The 19,009-nt window shown below is 33.8% G+C and overlaps 1 protein-coding gene across 2 annotated transcripts in view; it reads left to right on the plus strand.

Moving 5' to 3' along the window:
- The window catches only part of map3k20a (mitogen-activated protein kinase kinase kinase 20a), a 52,314-nt gene that overhangs the window by 18,206 nt on the left and 15,099 nt on the right, over positions 1-19,009 (plus strand). The window contains exons 8-15 of one of the 2 annotated variants that reach the window (XM_051905062.1): positions 552-638; positions 731-805; positions 3,427-3,533; positions 5,415-5,550; positions 15,130-15,174; positions 15,251-15,278; positions 16,209-16,342; positions 18,660-18,722. In XM_051905062.1, the coding sequence (XP_051761022.1) occupies positions 552-638; positions 731-805; positions 3,427-3,533; positions 5,415-5,550; positions 15,130-15,174; positions 15,251-15,278; positions 16,209-16,342; positions 18,660-18,722 (675 nt within the window). Of the gene's footprint in view, positions 1-551; positions 639-730; positions 806-3,426; positions 3,534-5,414; positions 5,551-15,129; positions 15,175-15,250; positions 15,279-16,204; positions 16,343-18,659; positions 18,723-19,009 lie in introns of both variants that reach the window. The other variant, XM_051905061.1, reaches the window with a different exon arrangement.

Consider the following 19,009-nt stretch of genomic DNA (forward strand, 5'->3'; position numbering starts at 1 on the left):
CATTCTTATATTTGTTCAATTGAAAATCATCTGGTTTGAATCTGTTTTGTTCAGTTTATCTAAAATACGGATGTGCGAGACTACTTGACTATATAATATTGCTGCTGCTAGTGAACATTAAAAAACTAGTTTAGTTTTTTTTGTACACTTTAAAAGTGGAAAACAAAATCATTTCATTTTACCTCAGAAAACAGAAAAGTTTTGTGTAGACTGTCAAACTGCCATATAACAATTAAGCTTGCTTATAGGCTTGTTATATTACTGGTTTAAAGGGGAAAAATTATGAATGAAACTTAATTGACAACATGAGGTTATGGTCTTTTGGAATTATGATGTTTATAATAGATAATCAAATTGTTTTGTGTTTGGGAAAATAAATATTTTATCAATATTTAAGTTTTGAATCAAATACAGTATAATTTGAGAAAAACTAATAAATTTGGCTGTAAAAAATTAGAGTATTTTTGGTCAGTTGGTGGATTCACTGGGTTTGTTGGCACATATAGTTCTCTTTTTCATATAGCTGTGAATTATAAGTATGTTTCTTTCAGGTCCTGTGGGAGATGTTGACGCGTGAAATTCCCTTCAAAGGTCTGGAGGGGCTGCAGGTGGCCTGGCTGGTGGTGGAGAAGAACGAGGTGATGGCAGATTCTGATTGGCTGTGTCACGGATGATGTGTGTTCAGCAGTTTGATGTGTGGTTTTTGACATGTTTCATGTGTTTTTTGCAGAGGTTGACAATTCCCAGTTGCTGCCCAGCCAGTTTCGCCTGTCTGATGAGAAGCTGCTGGGTGACAGAACCAAAAGTAAGTTAAAAACATGCATGTTTACCACAATATGTAAATGAGGTCATAAAGTAGATCACGACCACAGACTAAAGCAAACCCAGTCAAACAGGTTTGGGACGGCATGAGACAGATGGATCAACTCTTTTACAGTATGATTATCCTGATCTTATTACAAATACAGTATAAACTGGTATGGTCTTGATATTGCATAACAAACATACAGTAGAGCTTTAGATAATTACATACATTGCAGAGCATTAGCAATATGTTGCAGTATACAGCAATTATGCAGTGCTTAAGAAGATTTGTAAAGTGCAATGCCTGAATGCATGAATAATAGATAAGACATGCTGTTTGGTCAGGACATTAATAAACACTGTCTTTATTAATATATGACTGTCTCTTATCCTGACATTTTTAATTCATCCAATCAAAGTTTATTTCATCTGCATCATGTCAGGGTTTGTTTTTTCCCCCTCTCAGTTTCACTCTGTCAGGTCACACCTCTCCTCTGAGCGCTCACACTCATTTAAGTGAGCTTCATAAATTCATGTTCGCTGGCGCTGACGTCCGCCTATCACTCACAGAGTGCGGGCGTGCCAGAAAACAGTATCATAACACTCAAAAACACTCAGATTGCAAGTTGAGCTACACATCTGTTGTTAAACTCTGATAAGTGTCATATGGACGTTTCTTCAGTGCATTAAACTGATGAAAACCCAAAACATTTAACTGAAAAAGCTGTTAATGTGTCACACAGCCTGCTGCTTTTATCAACCGTTTCAACCTTTCAAGCCCTTGTGAAAAAGATGTGCACTTGATTGTATTGAATGTGCACTTGTAGTGTACTTCAAAATCCTAAAAGTGCATTTTAAAGAAACTGTACTTGCAGATAGTTAATAATGAAATAAAAAATCATTCAAGTGTACTTAAAGAGAGACTCTTTCCTAACACACTTAAGTACACTTTTAAATTCACTTTGTAATAATGTCAAATTAAAAGTTTTACTTTAAAGTACAAAAGCATTGTTTTAATAATCTTTTGTTGTGCTTTAAAGAAGTACACTTATTTTGACGTGTCGACTAACATACTAAAGCACATGTAAATTAAAATTTTAACTGTAGTCTGTTATTAGATATTTCAGTTAATATATTTTAAAATTACTAAACTTCATCATTACAAATATGTAATTACAAATATATTTAAATACATGACATACAAGCTTCAATATAGAAATGGCATTAAAGTATATTTTAGTTGACCATAAATGCATGTCATACATTCAGCAGTAACTTTAACCATATTTCAAAGACAATAGAAGTAATTATGAAATTGCATATAAAAATGTACTTAAGTCCTACTTAAGAGGGTCAAAAACACTACAAAGTTGCTTTTAATATAATTTAAAATTTAATTGCAATTTATTTACAATGAAGTGTCCAAAAATATTACATTCAGTTCACACTTAAGTATATTCTTTTTTTAAGCATATTATTTCCTTATTAATTACTCTTTTTAAAAGGATGCTGAAGTCTTTTTATCCAGGTAAAAATAAAGTATAATTGAATACACTAAGAAAATACACTATAAATAATAATTAAAAGTATATTTCTACTTCAGTAGTACTTCAGTGCGCTTAAAGTATACTAAATACCACTAATACTTACATTTATTTTTAGTGCATTGAAATAAAGTGTTCTACTGCAAAAATATACAGTTTTATTAGTGTATTTCTTAAAAGTGTGCTTTGAATGCTTTAGTTCTTTTATATAGTAATCCTAAGTTTAAATTAAATTGATTTTATTAAAAATATATTACTAATGTACTAGTTATAAGTACATTTTCCCAACTGTGGTACTTAAGTACACTTAATATAAATGCACTAATGTGCACTAACACTTTAAGTTCACATCATTAAGTTCTATTTTAATGGATTTTCATCAAAAATACGGCAGAAATGAATTAATTGCAAGTAAAACACCATTAACATATACTTAACTACATCATACAGTATAAAGGGAATATTAAAATAGTTACAATACATTTGAAATGAATTATTTAATGTATAAAAATATGTGAGCAATACATTATAAACACATTTTGTATATATTTATTATATATTATTATTAATATATTAAATAATTCATAAGTCTATTTTCTATGTCTGATAAGTATATTTAAAAGTGTATGAAAGATGGGTTCAAGTGTACTACAAGTGGTAACTAAATAAATTTTTTTAATACAGAGATAGTATGTTAAAAGCACATTTTAGATCATATTCATGGTGTCACACTGAGATGTTCTTAAGATTATCTTAAGTACTAAAGAATAATTTTTAGTATATTAAGTACAAAATTAGTGCGTGAAAATAGAGCACTTTAAGTTTACTAACTAAGTGTACTGCAAAAAAATAAAGTGTATTTTAGTGCACTTTTTTCACCTGGGTTCACTAGGGAGTGTTTGTGAGATACTGGTGTAGTGCTGTTTATTGATCAGGTCAGAATTTGAGTATGTTTAATTGGTCACGTATACCAATCATCAGTGTATAACATATTTACAGTCGTTTCGAAGAGTTCAGTGTTTCAGAAAGTGTGTGTTGCAAATGCTGATGTTCTAATGCAGATGTGATTGTGTTGTAGGACAGGCCAGTGTTCAAAGACATCCTGTCCACGCTGGAGTCCATGTGGAACGACAGTCAGTTACCTGAGGAGTGCAACACCTTCCTGCACAATAAAGCAGAGTGGAGGTACAGTAACACGCTAATGATTACAATATCATTGACCTGCCTATACACCATAACCTGTCTAACTCACACTATAAAAAATGCAACCCGTTTTGATTTAAAAGCTGGAGTTTAAATGCTATAAATTTTAATTGAGCAATCAAAGTGGTGCTTGAAATGTAATATGATTAACAAACTACCATGTGAGTCCCTTCACACACACTGTGTACTGGTGGTCTAGAAAGTTCTGGGTGTTTGATGCTATATTAAGACCCTCTGGAATTGGGCCAGGTTACAGGGACGGGTGGTTCTCGTCCCTCCCTACAGCTAAATAGAGGAACAACAAATGAAGAAAAGAAATGTGACGTGTCAAAAAGGGGAACTTTAGGACACATATGATTGTGAAATTCCAATAGCATTTATTAGAAAGAGACAGACAGGGAAATCAGTCACACAGGAAGTGTGGGGTTGAAGTTGGGCAAGCAGGGCTTTAGGGGTGGAGCTTAACGGGACGGGCCCTGATGGGAGGTGTTTGAGGACGTAAGTTCCAACTTCTGTCCATTTATAAATAACTGTTGTCTGAAGACAATGTGTAGCTCCCTCTGCTGGATAAGTCAGGTATTACACATTAACAGTGACTCAGGCTTGACTGTACTCACCTAGAATTAAAGAAACACCAGTGGGTGATTCTGCACTAAATGTTGCCTGCCAGCTTAGAAAATGCCTTACTTTTGGCAGCATTTATTCTGTCTAGGGAATAAAGACAACATTCATTTCATACATTTCTTTGTATATAATGCATTTGAACACAGAAAATAGTTCAATAACTGATTATTGAAGATTATTCTGATTATTTTTAAAGAGGCATGATCTGGGTGACACCATGGACACTGGGTCTTGTCTTAGAACAGCAAATTTGAAGAAGTGTTTATATATATATATATATATATATATATATATATATATCTTTGAACAATTTTGAAGAGGTTTTTTCTTTTGTTTTGGCCCCAAAGTCATGATGTTGTTAAATTGTCAATGCAATCCAAAAGTGTGGCTGTGGATATACAGTTTATCTAAATTGAAAGCAAAAGATAATATTTTTATTATTATTTAAACAATATTTTTTCATACAAACATTTTTGTGTGTGTGTGTGTGATATTTTGGCCCCAGAGTCCAGTGAAATTTTATTAATGTTGTTAAATTGCCACTGTAGTGTGACTGGGTATAAAATTTGTCAAAATTGAAAGCAGTACGTAATATTAAATATTAAAGTAGTACATATTAGTAATATTAAAATGTTAAAACAATAATATTTTTATTAGTATTAAAATAATTATATTTTTCTTTTAACAAATATTAAAAAAATAAAATAAATAAATCTCTGTTGTTTTGGCCCCAAAGTCCAGTGAAATTTATAATTATGTTGTTAAATTGTTATGGAAGCTTGTTTTTGCCACTGAATAAAAAATAAAAAAGGTAATTGTGACTTTTTATCTCACAATTCTGACATTTTTTTTCTGAATTGCGTGATATAAACTCACATTTGCAAGAAAAAAGTCAGAATTTTGAGAAAAAAGATTATTTACGGAAAAATAGTTGCGGAAACAAACTTCCATAAATTGTCGATGTAATCCAAAAGTGTGTTTGTGAGTATAAAATGTGTCAAAATGGAAAGCAATTTGTAATGTTTAAATGTTCAAAAAAAAAAACTTTTTTAAAATCTAATCTTAAATATAATCATTTACATCTCCATAAATATTTTTATATTAGTACATCAATGTATGACACATCATGCAGTAAATATTTAGGTATGTTCTCATTGGCTAATCACTTGTTTATGAATATTGATATGTTTATGAATAGGGATATCGTGTTGATGAATCTGTTGTGTATTGTGTGAGCAGGTGTGAGATTGAGGCGACTCTAGAGCGTCTGAAGCGGTTGGAGAGAGATCTGAGCACCAAAGAACAAGCGCTGAAAGAAAGAGAGAGACGGTTAAAGATGTGGGAGAGAAAACTCATCGAGCAGTCCAACACACCGGTGAGTCTCTCTCTCTGAGGACCTCGACTCATCGCTCTAACTGAAAGCAATGGTTTAAAGCCAGTTGTCTGTCATCATTTACTCTCATGTTTTTCCAGGTCTTTTGTTTCATTAGTAGACCATAAAAAGAAGAATATTCAGTTTACAGTAGTGGCCAAAAGTGATGTTTAGAGGGGATATTATTTTTTTTTTTTTTGATCCTACAAGTTCGATTAAACCATCAAAATATGAGGAAATAATATTTTATATTTTTTAAATATTTTAAATATAAGGGAATAACAAAATGATGAACTTGGTTAGGGTATTTTTCTGACAAAATTATTTGGCAAAATACAGCTACAGGTTGTATTTTTCTATGCAAAAAAAGCATAGTAAGACAAAAAGCTCACAGGAAAATGCATATACTGACAACAGCATAATCAGTTATTAATATTTCATTGGTCTCTCTTGTTTTGCATGTGTTCATAATTTTTTTTTTTTTAGCCAAAAATTATGTCAGCACAATTTGGCATGTTTTATTGCGTTATTAACACAAATAAAACAGTCAACTCCAAGCACAACTACACAAAATGCTTACAAAATAGTTAATAATATTTGAATAAAGAGTGAAAATATCAATTTTCCTATCACCCTTGGTCACTACTGTACTTCTTTAAAGCACGAATAAAGATTATTATAACATAATGATTTAAAATGTCCTTAAAATGTTTAAAAGTATACTTAAGTGTGTTAAGAAACATAGTCATGAAAGTAAAAAATATACCTTAAAGATTTGAAGCACACTACAAGTGCACATTCAGTACACTACACTTCACATAGAAAAAGTTGTTGTGTGCCAGTTTTCAGCAGTTTAGTAAATGAAGACATTTTGAGTGAACTGTTCTTTTAAGAGGTCTCACATTAACACGAGCCACTCACGTTACCTGCAGCTCACCTGTCCATCACGGCATGCAGTGTTTCGCTGCCTGACTAAAACAGACTACAGCCGCAGCAGATCCTTTACATTTATATAACCATTTGGCAGACGCATTTATACCAATCAGCTTACATTTGGTACACTTTTCATTAGGGCTGCAACTAACTCGATTAGTTGGTCGATTATTTTTTTGAATAATCGGATAAAAATCCTATTTTTATTTATTTTTATTTTATTGACAAAAAAATAAAAACGTATTGCACGTCCTGCCCAGTGTACTTCAAACAAATGTGTCAACTGAATGCTATGAAACCATACAGTGCTTCATTTATTACACTAGCTGTCATAATAAAGAGAGAACACACATATTTTAAGAATCTATCAAAAACTTTTTTAAAGCTAAAAATGGTATTGCCAGGAAAAAAACAAACTGAAACAACTAAATAGTTTCTAAATAATATTCACACATAATATCCAAAAAAAACAAAAAAATGTAATAACAGTCTCTGTTCTTATTGACTGTAATTGGGCATCAAAAAAAAAACAAAAAAACAACAACTATAAAGTGTTTTACTTTTTCCCGCCTTTCTTGTAAAACAGTAAAATCAAAAATTCATGGATAACAACAATAAATATTTTGTAGCTTTATAAATACTGCTTTAACTAAAGAGCTTACACATACTGGTGGATTAACCATTACAGAAACATGAAAAATGATTTGAGTAATCACCAAAACTGCCCTGACCTGTGGCACAAACCATACATTGGGTATCAGATGTCTAATAACTTTAGCACTGTATATAGTGAACATAGTTTAAATCTCTACTCTACATTAAAAATGAAGATAGTAATAAAACACAAACTCAGTGTTAAGCAACAGGCAAGATAAATGTTTTGCAGGAACACATATATTGACTCTGGACACAATCACCTCTTACTGTCATTTCTTTATCCTCTAAATAGGCTATAAGAAACGTCTTACATTTATATTCAATTACATGTTGTTATCCATTTACAGTTACTACTCTCATAAAATACTTGAATGACATGTCGATTTTTAAATCTAAATGTAACTTTAAACAACAGATATTTCAGCAAAATGAATATTTTTGTGCTGAATATTATTTGTGTCCCTCTCTCCTGCGTTCCGTCCGTCTGATGCGGGTGCGCGCGCCGGCGCTCATTCAGTAAAGTTTGAAGTTTAATGCCGACTGTCAGGACGAACCTTTATGTAAAATGTAAATGCTCATGTGAATTTGTAACATTTACAGATAAGGATATAGACATAGAATGAACGTTTTGCACTGAGGACGCACATGCATCTGTCAAAGCGCCTGATAGAGCAAGCCATTATGCTAATGCATTAGCTTGAAGCTTAAAATAAAGAATTCTCATGTTTTGATCACGTACCTTTCCCGCAGCTGCTCAATCTGTTTCCTTCACTGTTTTTAGATGCATTTTTGTCCATAGAAATGCATTATTCAGTTCTGTAATTTGACGCGACTGGCCGAAGTCTTCCATGCACGGTGGGCAGACTCAACTAATCGATAATGAGAATCGTTGTCGATGATTTTCATTATCGATTATTATTGATTTTATTGGATAGTTGTTGCAGCCCTACTTTTCAAACCCATGACCTTGATGTTGCTAGTGCCCTGCTTTACTGTATAAGCTACAGAAACGCTGAACAAATAAACATGTCAGCAAAAACGTTGTTAGGTTGTTTCATGAGTATTTAGAGCACAATTTCATGAAGAGGCCAGTGCTGCAAAAAAGGAATCCTTTCATTGGCTGCTTGTCTTCAGCTGTACGCTTGGTAACTCTTTAATTTGATGGTCCACTTTAGACATTCTACTGACTATAAGTAACTTCGCAACTACATTTTTTTTGTTTTACCTGCCTGGGGACTACAGATGTAAACAACCTGATCTCATGGATAAATGTACCTGTGGGGAAAATTTTTGCAAAAAGCAAAATACGTACCAACATGTACATGTCACTGCAGTTTCCAACAGAAATGAACACTAGAGGCAGTAAAACAGCAAGCACTTTTAATCGTTTTCATACACAGTTATTATTACAGGGTCAGATTATGGATTAATAAAGACTTGTTTTCAGGTCTCCTTGCATAATATTATGTTTGGATCTCAAAACACATTTTACCAAAGTGCATGATTTGTAAATAAATACGTTTTATACTTTGCATCACTTAACAAGCTTGCTCGGTAGCAGCTGGTACGGAATTGTAGCCTAATTAGGAACAAAAACAAGCTTAAATGGCATGATTATGAATGCTTTTTATGTCACATTATTCAAAATTAATCATTATTAATGATTAATTAAGTTACAAAAGCTATTCAGTCAAAAGCAGTGAGTGATTTCCTTGTATTTTGTTGTTTGATTAATATTAAAAACACATACAGACAGCAGGAATATTAGGCTGCTGTCACTTTAATGTACGGATACAGTACACTGACGCTGAACACATGCGTTCTTGCGAGTGTTTAAGTTCACTTAAGACCTACTATGTTTGCTAAGATACTTGCCAAGACGGGCATGTTAATTTTTGTGTGAATTTGTCCATTCAAGCGCAAGACTTGAAAGAGAACTGGAAAAATTTGCACGCTGTACACACGCTTCGGATGAGTGCGCAAATCTTCTCACAGTGCGTGCGAGTTTCTTTTGCGTCTTGTGCTCAAATGTTAAAATTGGCAAGGCTTAAATGAGCTTAGTTTAAACACAGATATCAGCGTGTGCTGTTCAGGTCTCACCTGCGCTCGCGCGCTATCAACACCCGGGTAATTACGCTGTAAATGGCTGGTCATATTCAAGCATACGGCACTCGCATTGAACAAAGTTTAGAGGAAGCCAGAATGCGTATCCATCGACAGAAACATACATTAGCCTAACTGTGTCTGTCTGTCTGAACCGCGGTGCAAGTACGTGCCAAACCGTGTGCGGAGAACAGTACGGTTCAATTTTTTACCGAGAACCATTACATCCCTAGTAAAAAGTGACAGTGACGAGCGCTGCGTTTTACCAAAAGTTGAACAGTTTTCAACTCTCAACTACATAAAAAAAAAGACAGGGCATACAAACTCGTGAAATATTATTATGGTATATAGTGCATCAAAATGCAGTGTCATCATCAGTTTGCCTAAAATAGAACATTTGAATGTTTTACACAACATTTACACATGTAGATAGCAGGTGTAAATTTCTTTTGTACCAAATAACATTTTGAAAATACGAACTTTGCGGCTTTACAAATGATTTACACTGCACTCTCTAGTTGCAGTCACTTATAGTTAGTAGAATGTCTAAAGTGGACAATCAAAATAAAGTGTTATCGTACGCTTTTCATTCATTGCCTTCTAAAATCATTCTTCTTTCAAATCTGGTTTCTGTTTTTGGAGTTTATGAACTGATTTCATTTCCTTCATTTCTTCTTTTTCTGTGTCCTTTTTTCTTTATCTGTGTTTTTATTTATTTTAATTGTCACATTCTCTGTCTGTTTTCATCTGCCTTTCCTCGTTCTCTCAGTTCTTTCTTCCTCTGGCCGCAGCGTTAAGCTCAGAGTTGTTTTTTGAGTCGAGTGTGGAGGACTTGAGTTCAGAGGTGTCGTGTCAGATCGGCAGTGCTGCTGATGGAGAGCTGCAGGCCATCTGGAGGGAGTTTGGTGAGATGTTTCCACTGGAGTTCCCATCAGCTCCTCTGCTACAGGCCGATCACATCTCCTCCAAGACCTGCTCCCATAGACAGGGGCGCAAGATCACCATGCCTTTGAGCTTGGCTGTGTTTGACTCATCTGATGACAGTGATTAGGATTGTAATAGGCTGTCCATTTATTTTGCCTACCCCTATAGTGTGGATAAAAAATGAATTTATATGCTTAATATGTCAGATATAATTTGAGTACAATTGATGAATAATTATGCTCTGAATAAGGATAGATCTTTATTTAAAATGTAAAAAAAATATATATTTTAACCTAAAAAATATACACTACCAGTCAAAAGTTTGGACATACCTTTTTTTAAAATACTTTTTTTTATAATTACTGTTTTATAGAAGCTTTCCACTTTTGGTGCATTTATATCTCACAATTCTGAAAAAAAAAAAAAAGTCAGAATTGCAAGATATAAACTCACACTTACCTTTTTTACTTTTTATTATGTGGCTGAAGCTTCCATAGATTTTAGAAAAAAATTAAATTCATCAAAACACAAACTGACGTAAAACAATTATGAATTATTAGGAAATAAAAATTATTTTAAAGTACCCAAATTATGCTGTTTTTATAAAGGATCCTACTTTTGGAGTCTCCTACAACAGGTTTACATGCATCCAAGGTCAAAAAACACTTGAATTTTCTCATAGTATCCATTGCAGCATCAGCTCTTTTCTCACAGTGACTGAAACAGTTCGATCAAGGATCCGGTCCCTCTAAACCCTGCCTTTCCGAGAGCTTTCTCTGCTCTGATTGGTCAGACGGCCTAGTCTGTTGTGATTGGTTGACCGTTTACAGTGTGTGTCGGAAACGAAACACCCATTACCATATCTGAATTTCAGCTCCAGATCTTCCTTAGCACTTGATACACAGTTATACGAATCCTTTTGAAATGAATCAAAAACAGTGCAGAAAAGAGCGTCTTCTCAACACGTCGACAACACAAACCAAATTCTTCCAGTCTCAGCTACAACTACAGTGTTTGAGAGTCAAAGTAGATGTTGTTCACCAGCAGCCAATGAAGACATTTTTTTACAAACATATATAGGTTCACCAGGAAGTGAGACTGGAATAACTGACGACTCGTTTCAGGCGGTTCTTTCTTTTAGGAGACAAAAACTCCATTTATCTGCACTTTGATCTTTGAAACTTTGCATGGCTTTTACATTCACAAACAGCTATATTACACACTACATTAAAGTGTTAGTTCACCCAAAAATGAAAATTCTGTCATTAATTACTCACCCTCATGTCGTTCCACACTCGTAAGACCTTCATTCATCTTCAGAACACAAATTAAGATATTTTTCATAAAATCTGATGGCTCAGTGAAGCCTGCATTGCCAGCAAGACAATTAACACTTTCAGATGCCCAGAAAGCTACTAAAGACATATTTAAAACAGTTCATGTGACTACAGTGGTTCAACCTTAATGTTATGAAGCGATGAGAATACTTTTTGTGCACAAAAAACAAAAACAAAATAACAACTTTATTCAACAATATCTAGTGATGGGTGATTTCAGAACACTGCTTCATGAAGCTTTGAAGCTTTACGAATCTTTTGTTTCGAATCAGTGGTTCTGAGCGTGTATCAAACTGCCAAAGTCACGCCCCCCAGTGGTGAACCATTGAAATTTCGAAACACTTATGACATAACGAAGCCTCGTTTACTGAAATCACGTGACTTAGGCAGTTTGATATGCACTCCGAACCACTGATTAGAAACAAAAGATTCGTAAAGCTTCGAAGCTTCAAGAAGCAGTGTTTTGAAATCGGCCATCACTAGATATTGTTGAATAAAGTCGTTATTTTGTTTTTTTGGCGCACAAAAAGTATTCTCGTCGCTTCATAACATTAAGGTTGAACCACTGTAGTCACACGAACTGTTTTAAATATGTTTTTAGTAGCTTTCTGGGCATTGGAAGTGTTAATTGTCTTGCTGTGAATGCAGGCCTCACTGAGCCATTGGATTTTATGAAAAAATATCTTAATTTGTGTTCCGAAAATGAACGAAGGTCTTACAGGTGTGGAACGACATGAGGGTGAATAATTAATGACAGAATTTTCATTTTTGGGTGAACTAACCTTTTAAAGGTAATATCCAAAAAAGCACTTTAAACTTTAAATAGTATATGCAGCACACTCTTTACTTCAATATTCATTTCAACTCATTCAAAAAGAACATTTTAGTTTTTGTAAAGAAAGGCACAGTTTGTTTTGTCCACACATTTCACTGGTAGTGCACCTCAAGTGGTCATATCAAAATGAACTGGTTTTATTCAAGTTTGTTTAGAAATCAGATGAGAAATAGCTTCTTAAGGCACACATTTAGTTACAGTGTGTATGTGCTATTTGAATCTTTTTTCCATCAGGAACAGTATTTATTTGCTGGAGAAAATATGCTGTTTTTGTAAGAAGAGTTTTAAGTGGACATAAGTCGTCTGTCGTGTGCCGTGGAGGTTAGAGCAGTCACTTTCTTTGATTCTCTGTAAAGGCTGTATTAGGTGAGGCCGCTTGACGCCCACCGGGTCCTTATGGATGTTATTTATGGCAAATGAAGTGGATGTATAGCCACATGCTGAGGAGAGCGAGAGAGAACAGCATGTCAGCGTGGCAAGGACAGCGCGCACTTACGAACAACTGACATTTCACTGACATTAAGATTGGCCAATTTGAGCAGTGTGAAGACTGTGAGGAACTCACACACCATCAAGAAAGAGAGGGAGAGAGAATGAAAAACATGAGCAAGAAAGAGTATTTCAATATTTCTTCCAGTAGAAATGAAATGCGTTACAGTCAAGTAGCTGTTCCTCTTTTATTCACACTTTCCTAGGAAACCTGTAAAAAAAAAAAGAAAGAAATGACAGCGCTGTTCACTAGATATACCACTGATATTAATTCAGTTAAAGACTTTTATAGTATATTTTAAAAAAATAAAAAAAAACTAAGTATAATATAATATTAATAAAATAATTAGCTACTACTACTTACAGAGAGCGCACTTTCATTAAGTACACTTTTAAAAGTGCACTTTGTAATAATGCCAAATGAACCGTTTTACTTTTTAAATCATTATGTTTGAATATTAATTTTGTCATGATTCAAAGAAGCACAGTGAAGGGAATGTTGAACAGGTAAACGCTTTAAACTAGTTGGACGCAGTACTAACGTCATCTTAATGAGCAATATCACACTCGTAGCAGAGCGATATGGCTGTATATCAGCACGGCTGTGATTCGGCTGTGATACGATTCTTATTCGTTCATTCTGACTGAATTTGTACTCTGAGCTCATTTATCAGAAAGTTACTGATTTGGAAAACTCTCCATTTGTGATTATACCAAACTGTTCCCGTAGGTTTTTTTCAAAATGTATTTATAATCAACATTTCAATCGTCTCATCCACCATCTTGGATTTTTTTCTTCCCACTGAGCTCTTCACAGTGGATTTTGGGATTACTTTTGTCATATCGACATCACTAATCAATGCTTTTGATATTTCACTCAAAAATGAATTGTTGGATTTACTTAAAAAAGTAGTGTCAAGTGGTTTCATGTAACTATATTGAGTACTTTGTACAAATAACAATTTAGTTGTATGAACAAAAGAAATTCAAGTAAAGCTGACAAAATTTCTTTGAGTAAATACAAATCATTTGAATTTGTCACTGTTACATAATATTTATATGTGCAGTTTACTTAATACAGCCTAAACACAGGCGCTGCTCTTCTGCATAATTGTAACCACAAAATTCAAAAACATTACAGAAACTTAACTCCAACATAACTGAACATTAAACACTAACATAAGCAGCAATGTTAAGTTGACTGAACAAACACTTATTAAGTAAAGCTGACAATACTCATTTTAGTAGAAACAACTCAGTTAAATTAAGTTCATGTAGTTACGTGAGTTTTTAAAGAATGTAAACAAGGATGTTTTGTGTGAAACTAACAACAGTTAAAGTTCATTTTTTGGGTTATTTGTTATAGGTAAAACTGTAATGACATTATGAGCATTAGTTTTGACACCATTAAAAATATTGATATGACCCCCCTCATTGTTTCTTCATGCTGTCTTTATATTTTATCGTTGATAGAGTGTCTTTTCTCTATGAGAAATTTCTCTCATATCAATTATGTAAGTGAGACTAATATCCTGTAGTGATGTCTAAAAAATGTATTTACTGAAAACACTCAGTACATGCAAAATTGTCATGCTGAAATAAAAGGACTGTGACTGTTTTAACTTGTAACACAATGATTAATCTTATATTGTGTGACAGTCTGTCTGTCTTAATGTCTGTCTGTCAATCAATCTGTCCATCAGATGGAACATGATTATGTTCTTAGAATTTTGAATAAAGTTTATGAAATAGTTGAACTTAACACATAACCTGGGACACAACTTCACATCCTGTTAATAAGCTGTCAATTCAAAAACAAAACTGAGATACAGAATAAAGACCAAATGCCAGCTTTTATCTCATAAAAGAATCCAAATTTGCTAATAAAGAAATTAGATCAAACACCATCAAACATCCTCATGAAGAAAACACACACACATACACAAATAAAATAATGGATTTTTGCTGATGTGTTTAGAAAATATCTAGATGTAAAATGTCTTTTAATTTTTTTTTTGAGTAAAACTTTGCATCGGTTTTTCATTTTTTTTTTTTACACATGTAAATTCATTGCTATAAATGACTGACTTATTTGCATTACAAGTGAGCGTCATATACTGTATTACGACTGAATCAAACATTGGTCAATTGAGTGTGGCTATTCAATCGTTCTTGTTGTTAATACCCAAACTTCATATTATAAGAACACTAGCTGAATATTTGGGTAAATTTGACAGGTGAACACAATGACAGTAGCCCGTACGCACATGTGAGTGTTTCTGTTCTTCTATCCGTCTCTGACAGCTTCTTCCAAACCTGGCGATCCACTCCTGGACTGAAGAACATGTGGTGGGTAGAGTATTTTCTCACGCTATAGAGATAACTTTCAGATTTCTGTTCTTTTTTAACATCTTTGTATTTACAGCATTTCTGGATGGAGCAGATCTTTGAAGGTGAGATTCTTCTTCACCTCTGTTACTGATTAACTGTTTATTTAAAGCTGCTTTTGAACTCTCTATTCATTAAAGAAACCTGAAACATATCTTTGATAATAATAAACATTCATAATAATAATAAATGTTTCTTGAGAAACAAATCAGCATATCAGAATGATTTCTGAAGGATCATGTGACACTGAAGACTGGAGTAATGATGCTGAAAATTCAGCTTTGATCACAGGAATAAATTACATTTTAAGATACACTGCCCGGCCAAAAATAAAGTCGCTGTTTGGATTTAAATAGGCACATGCTTAAGAGTCTATGACTGGATCATTATTGCTGTGATTATTATGTTTCTAGCTTGTTATATGTTTGGGAGCAGTTCTTTTAACCCTAAAAGATGAAGTGTGTAGCTTTTCATTTCTTAAACAACCATGTAGGAACACGTATCATGGCCATATTCCAGGATCACAGTGTCAAGATTCATCAGGCTCAAATTGGAAGGAATGAAGGAATGTTTGCGAGGGAGCATGAAGAAACATTTTCACACATGAATTGGCACCTCTGATGGAAATAAATGTTGTGATGTTATTTCTATCAAGAGGTGCATACATTTTTGGTCAAGATGAAAGAGTTGAGCACTCTTGTCAATTTTGGCCGGGCGGTGTATATTACAAACATTACATTTTAAAATGTAATAATATTTCACATTATTATTGTTTTTACGGTTTTATTTCTTTCAAAAACATTAAATCTTACAGACCCTAAACTTCTGTACGGTAGTGTATTTTCATATAAAGTAATCAGAAAGGTTTCTTTGATGATTAAATTTTTAGGTGTAAGGCTAGAGGATAGAAAATATCATTAGCTCAGTATAAGAACAATAAAAATTGATGGTATGATGGAGAGATGAGCGTGTGTGTGTTTGTGTGTGTGCTGGAGGTGATGGAGAGCTGCAGCAGTACGCTGAGGTGTTCAAGCAGAATCACATCACAGGACAGAGACTCCTGCTGCTGTCTGAGAATGACATGAGAGATCTGGGAGTGACGTCGAAAGGACACATCATACATCTGAAGGTGCTGAGCTACTTCCTCCACGATTACGGCTCTTAACTTTTGAAATGTTAGCAATGGTGCTATAATGGGCTAAACAGTTCATTAGCACACATTTAAATGTATTAGCACACTGAAGAGTTATATATGAAATTTTTGTATTAATATTATTTTTAAATGATTCATTCTTATTTATTATGGTATTTATGATTATTTGTCTCTGAAAACTTCTCCATGGAAACATCTATCCTAGTATTCTAGAATCCTAGTAGGCTTCTAGAGATTTGTGGATTTTCCAAATGCCAGAAATGAAAGTTAGTGTGCAATTTGAATCTCACATGCTCCTCAGATTTAAAGTGCATCCTTAAAACCATCAATCCAACAGGATTGCAAAATATATTAGGGTCCCACTTTATATTAAGCGTCTTTAGCCACTTTGTACTAACATTTTTTTTTCCTTTTTTTTTTACTTCGTTCGAATGGTACGAAACTTGGTAAAGGTTTTGGCACTTGCTGTGTGAACACACACACACAAAACATGATTCGAAAAGGTTAAATGGTCCTGAAAAAAAAACATCACACTTGTATTGTTCGCGGTCAAAAATTAGCGGATTGGAAATGAATCGGAGATGAATTTCATCTAGTGGAGATGTTTGGTACCGCACACAAACAAATTCTTACTGAAAGCTCATTTTTTGAGATATCAACCTCAAATTTGGAGCACAGCTTGTTTAGATTTATGGTTTTGATTTTCTCACAGTTTTAGAATGAAACGTTTTTTGGAAGATATATATTTCATATAAATATTTTATTTTTTTCATAACATGAAATGTGTTTTTTAAACTTTAAACTCAGCAATAATCTGCCAATTGTCATCTTCAAAAAGAGACCAAACTTAAGTCTGTGCTCCAAAGCATTCAAGACTTATGACAGTTTAAGTTGGAAATTTAATTTTCAGGTCCATGCTCAAAAAGTAAATAAATGGATTATAACTACTACTTAAATATAATTTAGTACCATAAAATTCCTATAAAAATACAAAATATTAAATAAAAAATATTATTGAACTGCAATATGGTATGTCATTTCATCGAGGAAAAAAAAAAAAAAAAACATCATTTTTTGACCGACATGTGAACAGTACCAGAGGGTTAATCATTTGATTTGTACTTATATTTCAAAAATACTTGCATGTAATTAGTTACACCTTAACCCACTTTTAAACCTACCCCATACCCTGTCCTAACCTTACCTGTATCCACCTCAGTTATAAGCACAAGTGTTTCACAATTAAACATCAACACAAGTACATTGTACCAAACAATTAGTCAAAGACACCTAATATAAAGTGTGACCAATGTTCATTGTTTTCATGCGTTAGATCTAGGTGATGAGTAAACAAACTGAACTAGCTAATCCACAGGAAAGCAAAATCATGAATGAGATCTCCTTATTAACTCAATTACTTCTCCTAGACAGCAATGAGACTGAATGGAGAGCAAATGGAAATGTTTGCTGAGATCTCCTGCATCAGATTGTTCTTCTAAAGGCCATTTCACACCTCATCGACAGATGGATCAGTGTGTTACCCCTGTCGGAGCCTGTTGGCGTCTGTTGGAGCTTGTTTTTGCTGATTGAAATGCCATTAGAATGTCTGAGAAGCGACGTGCTGTAACCTGGTGACTGTCGGTGTTGGTCTGCATCTGTCGGTGCAGGGTGAATTGGCCTAAAGAAATCGAGCAAGAAATCTCACACATTTCTCACGTGAATTTTCTCAACAATGCTCAAACTGTGCTCAGAAAGTCCAAGATCTCAATATGAAGTCATATGCACAATATGAAGACCAAATCTGAGCACTGCCACATTCATTTTGGAGCTTGATACTGTATGATACGATCGATTTATTTGTCTCTTCATTTCCCCCAATTAATTTTAGAAATTTCCGTGACAGCGTTGATGTTTAATTGAAAACTCCATTATGCCGTATTGCTAAGCTTTGAAAGAGCAACCTCTGAGAAATAATTTTTCCTCCTCTGGGATCCGCTGCTAACTGACATCACACATCTGATCTTGTAATGCATTAGTATGTGCGCTCCGTAGAGAGCCTGATTTGTTGAATGAATTACTCTAGATGTATATGACATATGCCAGAACACGAATTATATGTTCATAAGTGATACACAATGGTATTAATTGTTGTTTTGCTGCTGAAAGTCCATTAACAGGTAATAATTGTTACATTCACACACAGCTGGTCATTGGCTGATTGTCAGTGCGCTGCATAACTGCATAAATCCATCTCGTAATGTTTTAAACATTATGTCAAATCTTTCTTTTTCAGACCGAAATTGAGAAACTTACCCACGACTACCTGAGTCTGTTCCACTTTCCTCCGTTGATCAAGGCATGTTGTCTTTTATCGCTTTCTAGATGATCTTTTACATAGACTTTACATGATTTTGCATTTTTGAACAATCGCCACACTGTTTTAGCGGAATTCTTCCTTATCCACCATTCTGTAAAAAAAAAGAAAAGTAATTGCTTTCAGTAAACTAAACTTAATTTACTGGGTTTATCCAATTAATTTGTCGAATGTATTTGAATTGACAAGCTATTTCAACTTTTAGAAGTAAGTAAAACTCTAAAAAGCCCATGCAAAAAAGAAACAAAATGTGATTTTTTGCAGTAAAA

The sequence above is a fragment of the Ctenopharyngodon idella genome, chromosome 9 (genome assembly GCF_019924925.1).
Source record: "Ctenopharyngodon idella isolate HZGC_01 chromosome 9, HZGC01, whole genome shotgun sequence".
Classification (NCBI taxonomy): Eukaryota; Metazoa; Chordata; class Actinopteri; order Cypriniformes; family Xenocyprididae; genus Ctenopharyngodon; species Ctenopharyngodon idella.